The sequence below is a fragment of the Equus caballus genome, chromosome 9, assembly GCF_041296265.1.
Source record: "Equus caballus isolate H_3958 breed thoroughbred chromosome 9, TB-T2T, whole genome shotgun sequence".
Classification (NCBI taxonomy): domain Eukaryota; kingdom Metazoa; phylum Chordata; class Mammalia; order Perissodactyla; family Equidae; genus Equus; species Equus caballus.
The window spans coordinates 70,583,773-70,605,381 of NC_091692.1; the positions used below are offsets into that span (position 1 = coordinate 70,583,773).

The 21,609-nt window shown below is 42.6% G+C and overlaps 1 protein-coding gene across 2 annotated transcripts; it reads left to right on the forward strand.

The window, feature by feature from the left end:
- The first annotated feature begins 10,830 nt into the window (after positions 1-10,830).
- LOC111775003 (endogenous retrovirus group PABLB member 1 Env polyprotein-like) lies at positions 10,831-16,732 on the forward strand. Of its 2 annotated transcripts, none has more exons than XM_023648872.2 (3): positions 10,831-10,969; positions 12,852-12,971; positions 15,312-16,732. In XM_023648872.2, exons 2-3 carry the CDS (start codon positions 12,895-12,897, stop codon positions 16,534-16,536), a joined length of 1,302 nt encoding a protein of 433 aa, XP_023504640.1. In that variant the 5' UTR covers positions 10,831-10,969; positions 12,852-12,894; the 3' UTR covers positions 16,537-16,732. The 2 variants fall into 2 exon arrangements, with proteins under 2 accessions (XP_023504640.1, XP_070077824.1); XM_070221723.1 differs by having other exon boundaries at positions 10,954-11,688.
- Positions 16,733-21,609: the final 4,877 nt, after the last annotated feature.

Consider the following 21,609-nt stretch of genomic DNA (forward strand, 5'->3'; position numbering starts at 1 on the left):
CCAATGCAGTCACTATCCAAATCTCAATGACATTTTTTAATAAAAATATAAGAATCCTAAAATTTATATGAAACAACATAAGACTCCAAATAGACAGAGCAATCCTGAGAAAAAAATAACAAAACTGGAGGAATCATACTACCTGATTTCAAATTATCCTACAAAGCTATAGTAATCAAAACAGGATGGTATTGGCACAAAAACAGACACACAAATCGATGGAAAAGAAATTCAGAACCCCAAAATAAACACATCTGTGGAGAGCTAATTTTTGACAAGGTGCCAAGAACATACAATGGAGAAAGGAAAGTCTCTTCAATAAATGGTGTTGGGAAAACTGCACAACCACATGCAAAAGAATGAAAGCTGATCATTATCTTGCACCGAACACAAAAATTAACTCAAAGTGGATTAAAAACTTAAATGTAAGACCTGAAACCATAAAACTGGAAGAAAACATAGGCAGTACACTCTTTGACATCAGTCTTAGCTGTATTGTTTTGAATATCATGTCTCCTAAAGCAAGGGAAACAGAAGAAAAAATAAAGAAATGGGACTACATCAAAAAAGCTTCTGCACGGTGAAGGAAACCATCAACAAAACAAAAAGACAACCTCCTGATTGGGAGAAAATATTTGCATATGGTACATCTGATGAGGGGTTAATATCCAAAATATATAAAGGACACATACAACTCAACAACAAGTAAACAAACAACCTAGTTAAAAAATGAGTAGAGGATCTACTTAGCCATAAAAAAGGATGAAATTTTGCCATTTGTGACAACGTGGATGGACCTTGAGGGTATTATGCTAAGTGAAATAAGTCAGATAGAGAACAACAAATATCATATGATTTCATTCAAATGTGGAACAGAAAACAAACAAACATAGATACAGAGCACAAATTGGAGGTTACCAGAGGGTAAGGGGTCGAAAGGGGTAAAGGGAGACATTTGTATGGTGATGGATGGAAACTAGACTTTTGGTGGTGAACATGATGTAGTGTATACAGAAATCGAAATATGATGATGTACACCTGAAAAAAAATGAAGACATAAAATCTTTCCCAAACAAAAACTCAGGGAGTACACCATCACCATTCCTGCCTTTCAAGAAATACTTAAGAGACTTCTTCAAATTGAAATGAAAACACGTTAACACAAAAGCATATAAAAGCATTAATCTAACAGGTGAAGCTAAATATATAGACATGTACAGAGTAAGATAATATGGTAAAGGTGATGTGTAAATTACTTTAAATCCTAATATAAAAGTTAACAGATAAAAATTTTATAATGGTTACACAACATAAAAAGAAACAGGAAGAAAGCAGGAGAAGAAGAGATGGACAAACGAATGGCAAGACAAACAGAAACAATTGACAAAATGGCAATAGGAAGTTCTAACCTATTGATAATTATCTTAATATGAGTGGATGAAACTCACCAGACAAAAGGAATAGAGTGGCTGGATGGATACAAAAACAAGAGCCACTTCCACCAGTTCCACATGTAAAGAGCTTAGAAATCTCCACTAAGTCTTAACAACAAATAAAAAGCTGAACAGACTGAAAATGAACAACTCTTCTTGGATCCCTTAGAGAGAAGAGGACACAAGGTAAACTGCCCCAAATAATGGAGACACACAGGCAAATATAGGAAGTCTTGGTTTCCAGAGAAGAAACTCCTGAGAGGAAACCACTCTGGGAACCAGTGCTTAGACAGGAAAACCTGAACTGTGACAAATTGCTAGATGTTCACTGTGGACGAGAGTGAACATTAAAATCTCCAGGGAGACAGTCACAAAGGGGAGCCCTTGCTCTTGTGAATTTTAATTCCAGGAGATCAACTAGGTTTTCACAATAAATATCAGAGAAAAAAAAAACATTTCCTCATGCTTCTAGTAGAGGGAGGGGCAAAAGGAATCACTTTTAAATATGCCAGAGCGCTATGTTCTTCTTAACAACCCCTGGCTTGTACTCAGGAGAAACCAGTTAACAAGAGCCTAATGTACTGGGGTATTACCAGGATATGACTGATATAGGGGAGGAAAATACACAATTCCAGTCAGCTCTAGCCTTCCACTTGGGAGAAGGAAAATACTCAACTCTACCTGATTCTAACTACCCAGTCCCACCTAAGGGGGAGAAAAAAACTGAGAAACAACTATGAAGTTCACTTTCCAGAAGCATAGTCTCACTAAAAGACTGAGACATAATCATAGGATTTTAGAATGCTTGCCCTCTCCCCATACCTCTCCACTGCATTAATAAAGGCCTATTTACAGCAGTTCCTTTTACCCAATACATCATGTCTGGTTATCAAGAAAAATTAAAAGGCATAATAAAAGGCAAAAAAGAGAATTTGAAGAGGCAGAGCAAGCGTCAGAACCAGACATGGCAGGGATGTTAGGATTATTAGATCAGGAATTTAAAACCATTATGATTAAAATACTAACAACTATAATTGATAAAGTAGTCAGCATGCAAGAACAGATGGGTAATGTAAGCAGAGAGTTGGAAATACTAAAAATGAACCAAAGAGAAATAATAGAGATAAGAAAAATTGTAACAGAAATGAAAAATGCCTTTGAGGAATTATTAGTAGACTGGACATGGCTGAGGGAAGAAGCTCTGAGCTTGAGGTTATCTTGAAACTTCCCAAACAGGAAAGCAAAGAGAACACAGATGGAAAAAAAAATTACAGAATATCCAAGGACTGTGTAATAACTACAAAAGGTGTAACATACAGATAATGGGAATACCAGAAGGAAAAGAAAGAAAGAAACAGAAAAAAATATTTCAAACAATAATGACAGATAATTACCCAAAATTAATGTCAGACACCAAACCACAGATCCAGGAAGCTCAAGCAGGATAAATGCCAAAAATCCTACAACTAGCCACATCATTTTCAAACTACAAAGATCAAAGATAAAGAAAAACTCCTGAAAGAAGCCAAGGAAAAAGGTACCTCACATGTAGGGGAACAAAAATAAGAATTACATCCAACTTCTCCTCAGAAGCAATGCAGCAAGAAGAGAGTGAAGTGAAATATTTAAAATGCTGAGAAAGAAAAAAACCAGCAACCTAAAATTCTGTACCCACTGAAATTATCCTTCAAAAGTGAAGGAGAAATAAAGGCTTTTTCAGACAAATAAAGAGCAAGAGAATCTGCTGCTAGTACCTACCTTGTAAGAAATGTTAAAATAAGTTTTTAGAGAGAAGGAAAATAATATAGGTCAGCAACTCGGATCTAAATAAAAGAAGCTTATTGAAGAATAAATAAATGAAGGTAATATAAAAACTTATTTTTCTTATTCTTAATTGATCTGCCAGATAACAGTTTGTCAAATAATAAGATATTTGGTTTTGTATGCTTATGTATATACCTTATGTGTATATATACATATACACACACATATATATGATTATGTGCACTTATATATAAATGAAATGAATGACAGTAGTGATATAAGAGAAAGGAATGAGTAATTAAGATTATTTTGTTATTATAATGATTTCACACTACCTGTGAAACTGTTACCATCTTACCATTTGTAAGTGGACATGGATTAATTGTAAATATAGCAAACTCTAGAGTAACCACTAAAAAAGTTTAAAAAGTAGTGTTACTGATTTACTAAGAAAGGAAATAAAATACAATTATATGAAATGCTTAAGGAAAGAAAAAGGAATTATATGAAATGTTCAATTAAAACTACAAAAGGCCAAAAAAGAGTGGAAGACAAAAATAGGAACAAACTGTAAGGACAAAAACCAGTAATATGGTATTTATGGAACTATATCAAAAATCATTTTGAATGCCAATATCTAAATGCAGCAATTAAAAGAAGAGGTTGTCATAGTGGATCAAAAAACAACACAACTATATGTTATCTGCAAGAAATCCATTTTAAATATGAAGATATAAATAGATTAAAAGTAAATGTTTGGAGAAAAATATACCATGTTAACTTTAGTCAAAAGCAGGATTAGCTACGTTAATTTCAGACAGAGCAAACGTCAAAGTAAGAAAAGTTATCAGGGATAAAGAAGGGTATTACATAATGATAAAGGTGTCATTTTTCCGGAAAGACATAACAATCGTTTACATAGATATGCCTAACAATACAGCAGCAAACTACATGAGGCAAAAACTGATAGAACTGCAAGGACAAATAGAAGAGTCCACTAGCATAATTTGAGACTTCAGTATCATTCTATCAGAAATGGAAAGATCCAGCAGGCAGGATATCAGTAAAGGCATAATTGAATTCAACAATATCATCAATCAGCTGAATATAATTGACATCTGTAGTTTAGTTCATTCAACAAAAACTGAATACACATTGTTCTCAATTTCACATAGACATTCAACAAGATAGACCATATTCTGAGCCATAAAACACACTTTAACAAATTTAAAAGAATAGAAATCATACAATGTCTGCTCTCAGACCACAATGGAATTAAACTAGAAGTCAATAACAGAAATATAAGTAGAAAATCCCCAAATCAATGAAGATTAAATAGCACACTTCTAAATAACACATGAGTAAAAAGGAAATCTCAAGAGATATTAAAAAATATTTTCAAGTATATGAAAATAACTAAAAGGTGTTTTTTTAAACAGATCAATAAAATTGATAAACTTCTACCAGGCTAACCAAGAAAAAAGGGAGGACAGAAATTACTCATATCAGAAATGAAAAAGGGGACATCACTACAGATCCCATAAAAATTTAAAAGATAATAGAGGAATACTATGAACAAATCTATGCCCACAAATTTGATAACCTAGATAAAATAGACCAATTCCTTGAAAGACACGAACTGCCAAAACTCGCACATGAAGAAATAGACAATACAAATAGGTCTATATTGATTAAAGAAATTGAAGCAATAATTAATGATCTTCCAAAGCAATTTACACAGATGATTCACTTGTGAATTCCACCAAACATTTAAAGAAGAAACTATACCAATTCTCTACAACCTCTTTCAGAGGATAGAAGCAGAGGTTATACTTTATTACTCATTTAATGGGCTGTTTATCCAACAAATTAAAAGCCTGGAAATAGGCTCATTCCAATAATGACAAAGACCCAGGTTGTCAGTTTCTAAGTGTTTTTATCCATCACCTAAGAATCCACCATTCAAAGTTTCTAATTAGTCACAAGTTTATGCAATATATCTGGCTTTGTTTGGGGGTTTGTTTCCAACTCTCTAGCCCATCTAATGTTTTCAATTGTTATATTTTGCCAGAATAAGATTGATCAATTTAATTTAATCTAGAATAAGATAATTTACAAGTGAGGTAGATTTCAGTTTACTCCAGTCTATTTTGTCCCTGACCATTGTACAAATGCTGTAAACTTCTTCTGGTCAGCAATTTTGTCCTTCAGTCAACATGGAAGAGTATGAATTAAGGTCCCCATAGCATTTTTGGCTTTAACTCTCACAGAAGCGTGAAGAGTAACCTTAGTGAGTTTAATTAACAGAAATATAATCTCCAAATTAATTTTAGGACGTCTATTTTTTTTTTCACTTTCTGGGGAGATTCAATAGATCAAAGGTATTTTACAGATACAATACTAATGGAATTCCTAGTCTTTATAGGTTGATTCAGTAAAATACATCCTCCGTGGAAAAAGTTGTAAACATTGATCATTCAAACAAATATGTCAATTAAAATATATGATTTGTTTGAACAAGAGAAAGAGACCTAAGAGATTATGGTGGGACACTATATAAGACACACCCTGCTTGGAAGACAATAATAACATTATGATATCAGGCAGCTGCTGGATTTGTCATAGTTTGAGTTACAGTATTCATCGGGTACAATCTTATACTTCAGATTCAAAATATGTGGCTATTCATTGAATGAAAGATACAACCATCAAAAGGATAAACTTTCAGGAAAATGAAATGATAAGGGAGTTAAGTACATTTGCTTTTTAAAAGAACCATTAAAAATAATTTGATTTTCTTTATGCTTGAAACAAAACTTAAACATATAACAATAAAAATATATGCATAAAATTAATCTGATAGAGAGGAAGAACAATATTTTGATCAAAATATTTTATACTTTATTAGAAAACATCAAAACATTTAAAACTTTATTAAAAAATGTAATATATCTTAATTTCAAATGATTATATGGTTTTTATATTTCCCATGTTCACCTTCATAAAAATATTCATTACTTCCCTAGGCCTTTGAGCATTGCTTCTCCCCTTTGTAATTTAGCTTTTGAGTTGTTTTATCCACACACAGTCTTCTACTTGGTCAAAGGGGATTTTCATTTGAACTTTAATATTCTTGGTATACTATCATGTATCAATCAAATTGCTTTTGTAAATTGTTATCAAGATGTATGTGGATGTTTAGTTTGAATGCCATATGTGTGATTATAATTAACATCATGATTTTAATATTTATCTAGGCAACTATAGTGAATACTCTAGTATATTGTTTAGATATCATCTCTACCTCTTTCAGAAATAAAATACTCCTCTCCCCACCCTCATGTTGGGAGTATTGGTGGCTGAGAGTGGTCAGCTGACTCCTTCCCTAAGAATAATCACTCTGTGAAGATAGATCTTGCACAGGGTCATATACCTTCCCTGGGCATCCTATATCTAATGACTGGTCAATACAAGAGTGTAAATGCCTGTATCCTTCTCTCAATGTAGGGCAACTCTGCAGGACAATTAGCTTTAGACTTAAAAGCATCAAGTAAAGCCTTTGCTGTCACTGGATCTCAGTTCAGCCTCACTCTGCCTAACTCTTGCCACCAACTCATCCAAATGACAAGCCTTTGCATCTGCTTTTCCAGGATATTTTGAAAGTTGGTGGTGTTGGTACTGTTTCTGTGGGTCCAGTGGAGATTGGTATTCTTAACCCTGGCCTGATGGTCACCTTTGCTCTAGCCAATGATACAGCTGAAGTAAAGTCTGTTGAAATGCACCATAAAGCTCTGATGAAGCTCTTCCTGGGGACAATATGGGCTTCACTGTTAACAATGCGTCTAAGATATTCATCATGGCAACATGGCTAGTGACAGCGAAAATGACCCACCGATGGAAGCAGCTGGCTTCACTGCTTAGATGATTATCCTCAGTCATCTAGGCCAAATCAGTGCTCTCTATCCACCTGTGCTGATTGTCACACAGCTCACATTGCTTGCAAGTTTGCTGAAGTGAAGGAGAAGATTGTTCACTATTCTGGTAAGAACGTGGATGATAGGTCCAAGTTCTTGAAACTCTGGTGATGCTGCCATTACTGATATGGTTACTGGAAAGCCTGTGTATGTTCAGAGCTTCTCTATCCTGCTTTGGGTTGTTTTGCTATTTGTGATATAAGGTAGACAGTTGTTGTGGGTATCATCAAAACAGTGGGCAAGAAGGCTGCTGGAGCTGGCAAGTCACCAGATCTGCCCAGAAAACTCAGAAGGTGAAATGAATATTATCCATAACACCTGCCACCCCAGTCTTAATCAGTGGTAGAAAAAATGGTCTCAGAAGGATCTCTCTCAATTGGCCATTTGGGTTAATAGTAACAGACTGATTAATTTCCAGTACTTAGTAAAACCTTCGAAAAGAAAGGACAATATTTTGTAGACTATTTGTTTTGTGTGTGTGTCAATTTTAAGCCATTAGTTTTTAAAATCAGTGCTTTTTAAATAACAACTTAACCAAAAGTCTTTCACAGAATTTTGAAGCCCATTAAAACAAACTTAGTGCGGGACAAAAATCCCTTTCCTGAAACAGACCAATGCCATTCCTACCCCAGTTTATAAACCTAGTTGCTCCTGCCTCCTCCCTTCCCTGGCTCAGGGAGGAAGATCCCCACCGCCAGCTCCACTTTCTAGCTATTTACCTACTCAGACTTAAGTGGGACACCGAATATTTAGAGAAACCAGATGTCTGTCAGGGGATTTGTTGCTAAGTGTAATAGTGACAGTTTTTACTTGCATAGCTATTACTTTCCAATCAAGAAAGAAATCTAAAGCTCTGTCCTACAAAGAGATCACAACATAAAGACATTGCTTAAAATTTCTTTTCCCAACATTTTGTCAGTCTCTCTAAACTATCTCTGATGCCAGCTTTGACTCAAATTTACATAAGAGCCAGAAACCGTCTAGCTGTTTCCCAGCCTCTTCACCTTCTAATCTAATTCACTTTCTTTTAAAAAGGATTTAAAAGTGTGGCTGAGGTGGCAGGTGGTGGTTGTGATGGAGACTTAAGAAAAGGTGGTTTTGTCCTTGTGAAGGGGAAATACAGTGCCCTCAACATCGTCTCCCCGTATGCCTATTGCCTGTTTCCTTCCTGCCTCTCTGCCCTAGGGAAAGTGGTCTGGCTGTGACCACTGCACTCTCCTCTTCTCCCTCCTCCCCCACCAAGTGAGCAGCTGAATGAACTGAACGGCCTATGATGGTATAGTCACAATCCCATTACCACATCATGCTGTGAGGGAGGGCAGAGAGGGAGCAGAAGGAGTGAACAGCCCAGGGTTCTCAGTTTTACAGAGTGTCCTGGGTAAGGACTAATTGCAGAACCAAATGGAAGAGACCTTGCAACCATTATAAATCCTACATTTATAAGGTTTGAGCTAACCTGGCAGCTGGAAGAGGACTCAGAGGAGGCCCATTAGGGCCTTGGACTAAACTTCCCAGCAGCCTTTCCACCAGGGACAGGTCCTCTGGTGGGGGAAGAGGGATTTCTTCAGAGAGGGGAGCCATAGAGAATGGGGCAGGAGAGCAGGTGAAAAGAAGCTAGGTTAATTCTGTTACGTGGTCTGAAAAACAAACAAAAAAACATAGAGGTAGATCCTGAGAGTAGCCCCCCCTCAAAAAAAAAATCCTCTATGTAAATTTCTGTCTCAGAGTCAGCTTCCCAGAGAACCTGACCATAGACAGTCCAAGCTAGGACTCATCCAAAGTAGCTGAATCAAAAATGAGAGTTTGGAGTTGGGCTGCTTGTTGGCTGGTTGGCAGTGAAGACCCCATTATTAATGGTAGTTGGATCACTAATAGCTCATGTCTTGTGGGAGTGGTATAATTATTAAAATTCCATTGCTGTTGAACTGAGATAAAAGACTAGTGGAAAGGAATATACTGGAAAGTTCAATGGCTCAGGATTTTAAGTGTTACACAGGAATTAGTAAGAATAGCTTTATGAAATCCAGTAGATGCTACTGAGTTTAAGTGATGCCTTAGAAAGGCTGAGGATGATTAATCTCCAAATAAAACCTAAGTGTGAAAGCCAGATGGCCTCCTTGGCAGCATGTAGGACTCTAATTTCCTGCAGCTGGAACATAGAAAATACATAGGATCAGGGCTAAGACTCAATTATGACAGAAGCAGAGCTGCAGAGAAGGTTGTATTCTCAATCCCAGCAATATGTTACACTAAGGTCAGGGCTATGATAGGAAGGTTTGGGACTTTGAGACTTCTGTGGCGTTATCTCTGTGTGTGCACCCAGAAGTCTTCAAATCTCAGATTCTCATGGAACCTTTGCATTTGCAAAATTGTCCCTCTGTGTCTCTGTCAAAGCAAAAGAACTCCTGGTTGCAGAAAAAACAGAAGTCTCTTCCTTGTAGGAAACGTGCTCCCCTCATCATTAATTCCATATCCTCTTCTGGCCACAATTTTAATCATTATTATTTTACTGCTTTCCTATGGCTGCTGTAACTAATTACCACAACGATGGTCCTTGTAAAAACACACATTTGTTCTTCAAAGTCCAAAATCAGTATTATCTGGTCAAAGTCAAGTGTTGTCAGAGATGTGCTCTCTCAGGGGACTCTAGAGAAGAATCCAATCCAAGCTTCTTCCAGCCTCTGAGGGCTAACAGCATTCCTTGGTTTGTGGTCTTAACACTCCAATCTCTGCCTCCGTCTTCACCTTGCTCTCTCTCCTGCGTATGTCGTCTCCCTCCTCCTCACTCATGTAAGGATGCATGTGATTGTATGTAGTGCCCACCCTGATAATCCAGAATAATCTTCCCATCTCGATCCTTACATTAATCTCATCTCAAAGACCTTTTTCCTCATAAGGTAACATTTACAAGTTTCAGGAATTACTTGATATCTTTGCAGGGCCATTATTTAGCCCACCACAAGTATTAATTCATAACACTATCTGATGTGGAAAAAGCGAAGTGTAGTTGAAGGGAAAATATGGAGGCACTTTGGATAATTACACCGGAGCAGCTTCTGGGCAGTTGTGACTCAGCATGTCCACAGCAGGCAGCGCATGTGCTGACCATGTATGTAAACATCTTATGTAAACTGAATAATGTAAACGTTGTCTGGCTGTTTGCCACTTTTGTCTAGTGGTCATATAAAAACAGCCACAAGGGGAGCTGTTTCACTCCTCTCCCATGGTCTGTCGGCCAAAGTGATTAAAGAGTATGTCTGCCTTTCCATTGGCTCCATGCACCCTTCAGCTCCCGGAGCCTGTGGCCCAGCCCTCAGCTGGCCATTCCCCTCTTGCTTACGCTTGGCATAGTCGGCAGGATTCCGAGATGGGTGGACCTACAGCTCCTGAGGCTGATGCAACGGACGTGTGTCCACCCACTTGTATGTGGTTCCCAGTGGCAGAGGTCCTGTTGAACTGGGCCCCTGTGGAAGGGTGGGAGTCCGTGGATGGTACCCCGGTCTGCACTGAGACAGCTCTGCTTAACCTAGGAGAACAGGTGCCTGAGAAGGCCCAGCTCCCCGTGGGCCAGGCAGGCTGGCTGTGTTTGATAGCCTTACCGTTGCAACATGGATTCTGTCCTGCGGGGATACAGCTCGCATACGGAAACTCCAAGCCAAGGAGAATGCCCTGGAGGCGCGAGTGAGGCAGTTAAAACAGGAGATGGAAATGGCGCCTTGCCGCGAGCCCGAGGATGCTGAGGACGGGGACGTGGAGGACGCACGCCCTCTCCATGCTCAGCCAGTAATCCACTCAAAGGTAAAGCGTAAGCAGCCCTAGGTCCAGGCAATGTTGCCCAAGGAGCCCCAAATGTGACAGAGTTCACGACGTACAGTCTCTAAACGCGCCGGAACTGCAGGACTTGTGTCAACAATACAGGCAGCGGCCGGGTGAGCCCATACCGGCCTGGCTCCTGAGGCTGTGGAATAAGGGGGCAGATAGTATAATAGTATAATCTGTGTCCCTGACGAGATGGATAAACTGGCCGCAATCACACTGCACCCCGCCCTTCGGCAGCAGCTGCAGAATAGCCGCCGGCTGGGTCAAGGGCAGGGGAAATCACTTCTTTACAGTGTGGGTGACGGCTGCCACCCGGACTGTGTGGCATAACGCCTGGGAGCTCCTGGAGGCTCTAAGCCAATGGCAGATATGCGGAACTGGTGCAAGTTATCCGCGAGTTGGGAATGCGGCAGGCCATTTTTAACCTTCATACCCAGGGCCGATGACGAGCACTTTACGTCTGGGATGGAGGACTCAGTTCTTAACTTGGCCAGGTCTAATGCTTTTGGGTCCTTGGTGGCCGTTTTGGCACCCTATGTGAGGCGCCAGATACCTGAAGTGACCACTGTGATGGCCACTTTGGGCGATGTAGAAGGCTGACGGAAGGAGAAAAACATGCGTGTCGCACGGCTGGTGGCGCCCAAGCCGAGAGCACGCTTGGCGGAGAAGGGGCCCAAGCGAGTCCCCTGCATCCAGATGTAAGTAAATCTGCTAGCTGCAGGCCTGGATCAGGCGAAAATAGGCCGGCAGCTGAACACTGTCCTGGTGGTGCCAGTTGAAGTCTGAGTAGCAGTTCCAAAAGACAGTTAAGAAATTCTGGCAAGACAGGGAAAAATCCTGGCAAGAGTTGCCAGGTAAGTCTTCAGGACTTTATGCAGCCCTCAGGTGAGGAGCCCGTGTGTGTAGCTCTTTGACTAGGGGGAAGGCCAAGGAGTCCGGCTTGGGGGATCCCAGGAGGGCCGCAGGCCACATGTGGAACTTGTGATTTAGTGGTCCCCCACCAATGTACACCGTGTACTGGCATTGGTAGATACTGGAGCTGATTGCAGTTTGATTTACGGCAACGTGGATAAGTTTCCGGGGAAGCCAGCATATGCTGACAGCTATGGAGGTCATACTGTGAAAGTGAAACTAGCATGTCTGTCCTTTGGCATTGGCCATTTGCCGCCCAGAGTGTACACAGTGTATGTGTCTCCCATCCCGAGTATGTTCTGGGGGTGGACATCTTGCAATGACTGCGCCTGCAGACGACCATGGGGGAGTGCTGCCTGCGGATGCGTGTGGTTAAGGCTGTTGTCTGGGGAAATACACATCACCTGCCACAGTGTTGCCAGTGCCATGGCGTGTGGTGACCACCCAATATTATCACCTCCTGGGTGTATGGGTGGACATGAGGAGATCACACAGACTGTTGCAAAGTTGGAAGTCGTTGGGGTCGTGCGATCCACCCACTGCCCTTATAATTCCCCTGTTTGGCCCGCAAGGAAGCCTGATGGCTTGGGGCTATGACTGTAGACTACTGGGAATTAAAATAAAGTGACTCCTCCATTGCATGCTGCTGTGTCCTCAGTGCGTGATATGATATATCAACTGACAGTCTGGCTGGGACGATACCACTATGTTGTGGACCTTGCTAATGCCTTTTTTTCCATTGGCATTCCTGCTGAGAGTCAAGATCAGTTAGCCTTCACTTGGGATGGCAGACAATGGACTTTTTGTATTTTGTCCCAAGGATACCCACGCAGCCCCACTATTTGTCATGGGTTTATCACCCAGGACTTGGCTGCTTGGGCTCATAGTGATACAGTGCTTGTATTTCACTACATTAATGATGTTATGTTAACCTCTGACTCTCTTGCAGATCTAGAGCAGGCTGCTAATTCCCTGCAGAAGCGTCTGACATCATGTGGTTGGGCAGCCAACGATGCCAAAGTCCAGGGACCTGGCTTATCTGTCAAATTCTTGAGGGTTGTCTGGTCGGGTAAGACAAGAGTGATACCTGAGGCAGTCATTGACAAAATACAGGCATACCCCCTGCCAACAACTGTAGCTCAACTGCAAACATTTCTGGGCCTGTTGGGGTACTGGCGAGTGTTTATCCCTCATTTAGCCCAGGTGGTGAGACCCCTATATGGCTTGGTAAAGAAGGGAGCCCTGTGGAACTGGACAGACACTGCAGACCAAGTGTTCAAAGCCGCCAAGCGTGCTGTGCAGCAGGCACAAGCTTTACAGGTGGCTGATCCAGGACAGCCATAGGAATTGGACATCCATGTTACCCAAGAGGGTTTTGGTTGGGGCTTGTGGCAGTGGCACAGTGGGGTATGAACCCTTGTGGGGTTCTGGTCCCAACTGTGGAAAGGAGTGGAGATACGCTATTCACTAGTGGAGAAACAGTTGGCAGCCGCCTATGCCGCCCTGATAGCATGTGAGGCTATCACTTGAATGGCCCTTGTCCAGCTGAGAACCACATACCCTATTCATGGATGGCTCCAGTCATGGGTTACCCATCCACGGTCTGGCACGGCCCAGACCCCAACCTCGTCAAAGTTGGGAGCCTATGCGGAACAAAGGAGCTCAGTGAGCTGCAGCCCCCTGAGTTTGAAGTTACGGCAGGTGTTAGGGCCATTTGAGTTCCTCACTGTGAGGGTAACAGATTCCAACAGTTCCTCTAGAGATAGAGCCTACGCCCTATGCTGAGGGGAAGCCCCCTATCCTGGAGGATGCTTAGTATACTGATGTCCCTAATAGAGCTCAAGCTGCCACGTAGACAGCCATAGCTGTGCAGCCAACCACTGACACTATTTGGTTTGATATTGGTACCGGCCGAAGCAGCCAGTGGGCAGAGCTGTGGGCTGTTTGGATGGTTGTTGCCTGTGAACCAGGGCCCTTAGCTATTTCTACAGACAGCTGGGCCGTGTACTGGGGATTAACCCTGTGGTTATCCATGTGGCAGACTCAGCAGTGGTTGGCCGAAAACCACCCCATGTTGGGAGGGGCCATGTGGCAGGAACTGTGGGCCTTGGGCCATGAAAAAGAGGTGACAATGTATCATGTTCCCAGCCGCATGCCTCTGACTGCTCCTGGGAATTATGAGGCTGATGCTCTGGCCCATGTGAGGTGGCTAGAAAGGGCCCCGTCTGCAGACGTGGCACACTGGCTGCATTGATGCCTAAATCATGCAGGGAGCAAGACCATGGGAATGGTGGGTAAGCGCTGGGGGCTACCCCTCACATGGGGCGAAATAATGACAGCATGTCAAGAATGCACAGTATGTGCCCAGGCCTTTCCTAATAGAAGGAAACTAGTGTCCACACAGCAGCAAGTAGCTAGAGGGCGTGTGCCCTTGGTCCAGTGGCAGATGGACTACATTGGACCATTACCAAAGACTAAAGGCGCTGTGCATGCTTTTACGGTTGTTGATACAGCCACTGGTTTACTCTTTGCATGGCCCTGTGCTGCTGCAGATCAGACGTGGACAATTCAGGCTCTGCAGGTACTCTGTGCCCTTTATGATGGGCCTTGGTCATGGAGAGCAACAGGGGGACACACTTCACAGGACAAGAAGTCCAACAGGGGTCAGTCCCATGGACATTCAATGGCTTTTCCATATTCCTTACAACCTGGCTGCTGCCGGGGTAATATAAAGGTATAATGGGCTTTTAAAGCAGGGTGTATGTACAACCGTACAGCCTCCCTGGTTGCGAGGCTGGGCAACTCACTTGTGGCAGGTACTGATGGCATTAAATGAAAAGCCTCAGAAGGGAGGACCAGCCCCAGTGGAGGCTTTGCTGCATGGCACTGCAGCCCCCTTACAGCTGCAAGTAGTAACTACTGATGAGTTACTAAAGCCTGACTGTGGCCGAAATGGAAACATTCTTTTGCCAGCCCCAACATGCCTCAATGTGGGGGAGGTACAAGAATGGGAATGGCCTTGGAAGATAAAAGCTCCTCACTGCAGGTGGTTGGCACTTTTAGTGCCCTGGGGCCTTGGAGTACAACAAGACTTACATGTCACCCCGTCGGTGACTAGTACTTGGATCCCTTGGGTGACTGTCAGGCTGCTACAGACTAATGCCAGTTCTATCCTAAAGGGGACATATGTGATCTCTATGTGGCCAATAATGAGATCCCCTGTACTGCTCCACGTGGAGCCAGCGCTTGCAGCACCTCTGCAGGCAGAAAAGGTGTGGTATCAATGGCTGGGAAGGCCCCCGTTGGCAGTCACCCTCTTGTCTCAAGATAAGCGGCTAGCCTGCATTCTGCCTGAAGGATGTGATTTCCTCACCTAGTTTCTATCACTGCTTTGTCCCTTCGCCCATAGATGGAGTGTGGCGAATAATGTTGTGGACTGGGCTCACACCTATGCTGAGGTGGCCAATGTGTCTAACTGCTGGGTGTGCACAGAACTGCCTAGCAGTGCAGCAGAAGGCTTGCCATGGCACATCCACCCTGCTTCAGAAGGGAACTGGAACTGGCTGCGTTCCTGGGGACCCGCCAATGCTCAGTGGGACCAAAGAAGGCGCCAGGTGGACCAGCAGTTTCATCGACAACGTGGACATACATGGCCTTGGGTGACCCCGAGCCTCTGGGATGGCTATGGGTGGTTACCTGGGGAGGCTGTTGTGCTTCGCACATCTGTGCCCCTGTGCATAGAGCAACAGAAGGGGAATGCGATAGCAGGGTGGGTACCCGAGGAACTGTGTCAGAAGATCCAGCGAGTGACCCGGCCCAAATATTGGTGGAATGCCCGTCCGTATGTGGGGACAGTCCCCATTGACAGAGTGCCCGCGGGCAGTCTCTGGGTCTGTGGTCATTATGGATGGCCTTATCTCCCGGCCAACTGGACAGGGCGCTGTACCTGGGGGTGGCCCTACCTCCCGGCTACTGTTCGGAGCACCTTGGATGTGCTCCCTAGCAATTGGGAGAGGGTCAAAGGCTGCTATCATCGGGAGAAACAAACGCCCTGGTGGTTTTACCCCCTGACTGTTCTTAGTCCATCCATGGAGACTATTGCTGTGGAGTGGCAGGTTACTGCCTTAGCAGAGTATACCACCCGAGCCCTCAATCATACTACCCGAGCCCTGTCTCTCTTAACTGATGCGGTAGACCAGACCCGGAAGGTTGTGTTGCAGAACCGCATGGCCTTAGACATTCTTACTGCAGCACAGGAGGGGACCTGTGCAGTTATTGAGGTGCAATGTTGCACGTTTATACCAGATAATGCAAGGAACATATCACATGCCTTGCAACAGGCCAAGGAAATCTCATGGATCCAGACAGTGACAAGAGATCCCCTGAAAAAATGGTGGTCTAAGTTGTCTTTCTCGTGCCGGTCGACTCTCGCCACATTAGGAGGTATAACCTGTCTCTTAGCGGTTCTTTGCTGTTCTCTGTACTGTTGTTGTAAAATGTGGGTCCAAGGTACTGGGCTGTATGGCTTTAGCTCCTTCAGGCTCCGCTCACTGCAGAAGTCTAATGGGGGTAGAGTGAAGGGGGATGGAGGTACTGTGGACAATCAGACCAGAGCAGCTTCCAGGCAGTTGTGACTCAGCATGTCCACTGCAGGCAGCGCATGTGCTGACCATGTATATAAACATCTTATGTAACCTGAATAATGTAAACATTGTCTGGCTGTTTGCCACTTTTGTCTAGTGGTCATATAAAAGCAGCCACAAGGGGAGCTGTTGCACTTCACTCCCAGGGTCTGTTGGCCAAAGTGATTAAAGAGTATGTCTGCCTTGCCATTGGCTCTGTGAACCCTTTCTTCAGCTCCCTGAGCCCTGGGGTCCAGCCCTCCGCCATTCCCCTCCTGCTTACAGTAGTAAAAAAAGGAAAAGAAGTCATTGTTGCAGCAAGAGTGATTACTTCTGACCAGCAGAAAGAGGTAGGGATGCTTTTATATGGTGGGGACAGGAAGGAATAAATATGTAACCCTGGTGCTCCACTTCAGCATCCTTTAGTATTTTTGTTGCCTAATTGTAATTGGGAATGTACATGAACAGCGTTCCTAGCCTAAGAAGAGAATGGTTACAATGAGCTCAGATCACTCAGGAATGAGGGTTTGAGTACCATCACTATACAAATCACCAAAACCCACAGAGGTGATAACTAAGAGTGAGAATTTAGAATAAATAACAAGAAGGAAGATGATGGAAACCAGTTGTGGCTCCGAAAACGACTGCAGAGCTGGGCTTGCATATCCCTAACCTCCTTCTTCTAAATTTCAACTGAGAAAGTGAGGCCCGTGAGAGCCGTAGAGGATCTGTTTCCCATATATATGTGGAGAAGTGTATTTGTGCAGCACATGGAACTATGCAATTGTAGAGAAGATATTTTCATGCTTCTGAATGTTCAGGGCTTTCAGAACAAAAAAATACAGGCAATCTAGGCTACAGGATGGTTCAGTAGTAACCCTAAGAGTAAAATACTTCTGAGAGATTTATAGGTTTATCTCTTCTGAGCTATGTGTTTACATTTCAAAGAAGGATAAAACCCCAAGCCATTAGTTTATATTCCAAAGGGTTGTAAAAACCTGGGGACCTCTCTCAGAGATTTGCTTACATTAGGGAAATGAGGTTTCTCCCTGTCTCAGCAGAGGAGGCTGGCAGCTGTGCAGCAATTCCTCTGTAAGCTCCCAGATTTGTCACATCAGGGCTCCTCATCAGTAGTACAGTGCCCTATATGTGCAGCTGACAACTGCCCTCCTTGCATTGCCCCAGGGAGATTGGGGTAAGGGGAAATATAGTGCTATTGCTGTAAATAATTCTGATCTCTCATCCAGAAACTGCATGTTTTTTAGGAAGGAAATCAATAAATATATATTAAAAACTTATCAAGGGTAGACTTTGGCAACCATAGAGTTGTGCCACTCAGATGTACTTACTTTTATAAAAAGAAAAGCTTTATTGAGGTATAATTCATGTGCTAAGAACTGCACATATTTAAGGTGTACAGTTAGATGAATTTGGACACAGGCAAACACACATGACCATCATCACAATCAAGGGAATAGACATATCCAACACCTCCCAAAGCTTCCTTGTGTCCCTTTATTTTGGGGTTTGTGTATCTTGTTGTTTGTGTTTACTTTGAAGAGAACCTATTGTGAGCAGCATGGTTGGTAGATACTCTCTAGCTGCCACACGGTTGGACCCCGGGCAATGCTCATGACAAGGCTGAACTCTCCCAGGTCTGCTCACAGACAAGGAGTGAGTGTGACAGGGGACTGGAGTTGTGTCATTCCAGCCCAATGTGGTACTCTACTAATGGGCATTCTTTCATCTGGGAGTTTCCATCTAACTGGCCAAGAATTTCTCAGAACTTCATTGCAGTACAGACTCTTCCTACCCAATCCTCCTTTCTTCCTCTTTTGCTTTTGCAGTTATAATAATACCTGTATCATGATATGAAGGCTCTGCCCACATTTTCCTGCCCAATAAATCTATTCATTGTATAATTATGTTGTGGTATCTGCTTCTCAGCAGAACTGAACTGACACAGAAACAGTTTGCATATAGATGGGATCCTAGGCGATCTACGTTTCTGGTCTTGCCCCACTCTCCTTCCCTCTGCTATAAAACGCTATGAAGAGATATGGCCATTTCACGGACATTGATCTCCTATATTCATGACATTGTGTTAATTCTTCCAAAGAACAAGTGACCAGAAGGTTGAAAGTGTTGGTAAGACACATGCACTTCAGAGGGTGGGGAGTAAAGCTTAAAAAGATTCAGGAGCATTCCACATCAGTAAGAATATGAGGCTTCCAGTGGTTTTGGATATGGATGTATCCAGATGACTCCCCCAAAGTAATAGATGAATTATTACATCTTACACCTTCTATAACAAGAAAAGTAAGCAAAGAACTTTGGTAGACCTCTTTAGGTTCTAGAATTACCGTGGTGCACAATTGATAATACTGTTTTAACCCAAATACCAGATGACCCAAAATCCCTCCAGCTCTGAGTGGTGACCTGAACAGAAAAGAGTGCTGCAGAAGGTCAGTGTGCAATGCAAGTCCATGCTATTTTTTGCTATACAGTCCAGCAGATCCTGTGTGTTAGAAGTATTAGAATTACAGGAAGACATGGTGTCAAGTCTATAGCAAGTCCCAATAGGAGAATCACAAGGTGGTTCCCTAGTCTACTGATAAAAAACATGCCATCTGCAAAGGAAAATTATACACCTGGTAGAGATGAAGTAGACGTGGTAGAGATGAAATGCCTGACCAAGGAACATCAAATAACCATGTGGCCACAACTGCCAATCATGAACTAAACTCTGTTACACCCTTTAAGTAATAATATTGGGTGGGCCAGGCAGCATTTCATGGTAAGGTAAATGTGGCAAATCCAGTTCACAAACAAGATTGGAGGATGCGAGTAAACAATGCGAGTAGGTAGCCAGACCCTATGTCTTCTACCGTGATATACCAGTGCCTCCATCAGCTCACACTTGTGTCCTTTTGGGGGTTCCAGTATGACCAGAAGATGAAGAAGGAAAAAGACCTTACTTGTTTCACACATTGGTTGGCTTAGTATGGCATGTAGATTGGCTTGGTATGTCAGTGCAAGCTGAAAATATATTTTGGGTATACTACAGCCTTGCTTGAGGTGACCTTGAAAGGCAGTGAAGAGGGGAAATCTTCCTGATGGGCAATATTTTAATTGCGTCTGGACCTCTATTCTGCAAAGAAACAGAAGCCCAAGGAAAGTATGTAATATATGTACATATATACACGCACACACACGCATATGTGCATGCAAACGAGATGAATTGTTTGACTTGACTGGTTGGTCCAGGCCTAAAATGAGATGTATTAGAAGATCAAGACAAGGAGTCATGTGAATGGAATTATAATGGAGAACATGAAGTGTCAAGAGTGATTTAGCTACTGTAAATGCCATCTATCCAACCCGCCACCAACAAGGAACAATGATGAACTCTCGATGTGTCACTGGCCTTTAAACGTATTAACCAGCCACTTCATTGTGGCAAAGAGATTACATTGGACTTCTTCAACCCCAAAAGGGGTAACAATTCACACTGACCACAATCAGCACCTATGTGATTCCCTTTTGTCTTAGTCTGTCAGGCTGCTGTAACAATACCACAGATTGGGTGGCCTTACAAAAACAGAAGTTTATTTCTTACATTTCTGGAGGCTGGGAAGTCCAAGATCATGGTGCCAACAGATTCTTTGTGGTGGCTGGCAGGGTCCCACTTCCTGGTTCTTAGATGGCACCTTCTTGCTGTGTCTTCACAAGGTGGAAGGGACAAGGGATCTTTTGGGGATCTCTTTTATAAAAACACTAATTGCATTCATGAGGGCTCCACCCTCATGACCTAAGTACCTGCCCAAATCCTTATCTCCTAATACCATCACATTACCTATTAGGATTTCAACATATGAATTTTGGGAGGACATAAACATTCAGACCATAGCATCTTTTCTTCACTCAGGTTCTTGGCTGAACCAGTAAGAGTTACAGAGTATTTGCTTCACCAACAGTCTAAATAATACTGAATTGGATTAAGGGACCCATTTTATACTAAAAAAATTGCCACGCATGACTTACGATCTAAGAGTTCTATCACCTGTTGTACCAATTGGCACTCAGAAGATACTGGGCTTAGGCAAAAGGATGGGCTTTTGAAGGTACAGCTGAAGTGCCATTTGGATATGATATCCTGTGAGCCTGGGAAACATCTGCCAGGATACTGTGTACATTAAATCAGTGACAATTAGGAGGTTCTTTGCCTCTAATAAGTAGAAAACATGAGTGTGCAATCCCAAGATACATAAGTATGAATGGCCTCATTTATCAGCATTTCTTGACACATTTGGGGAATTTGGCCCTCCCAGCCATACAACTGTGGGCTCTGTTTAGAAGCCTTAGCTCCCAGGAGGAAAATGCTTCCTTTAGGGAACAAGAGTCCAACTGAACTTTAAAATTGTACTTACCACTTGGTCATTTCAGACTCCCCATTCCAAGAGAACAATAGGCAAGAAAAGGAGTCACTTTCCCCCAGGGGTAATTAACATTGATCATCAGGACATGATAGGACTAATATTACACAGTGAGACTCTCCAGTGACCCACATGTGCATCTCTCCCTTGACCAATTTTGTCAGTAAGTGGAAAAGTTGGTAACCAGGATCTAAGAAGTGCTTGATGACCAGGAACTCAGATCACTCAGGGATGAGTTTATTAGTCAGGCCATCAGGTAAATCCCTGAAAGAGTAGAAGTTTGAGCCAAACATGAGAGGAATCTAGACTTTACAGTAGACTAAAGATACCATCAATAGCATTTACAGGAATACAACTGTAGGAGTGTGATACTGACCAGGCATAGCAGTGAGAACTAGTTCATCCCACTAAACATCAACTTGCAAATACTCCAGAAACAGCAGCTGACCATAATTATGGAGGGTATACTTCCCTAACATATTATACAAGTGGTTCCAAGAGACATGAGGAGAGGGTCTGTTTTGGATGCTGTTGGGGCTTCCTAGAGTTACCTTGCTACTAGAAAAAATATTTATTCCTCAGGTGTTCGGAGTGTTGGCAGCTGACAGTTATCAACTAAGCCCCCTCTGGAATCATTCTCATTTGAAGA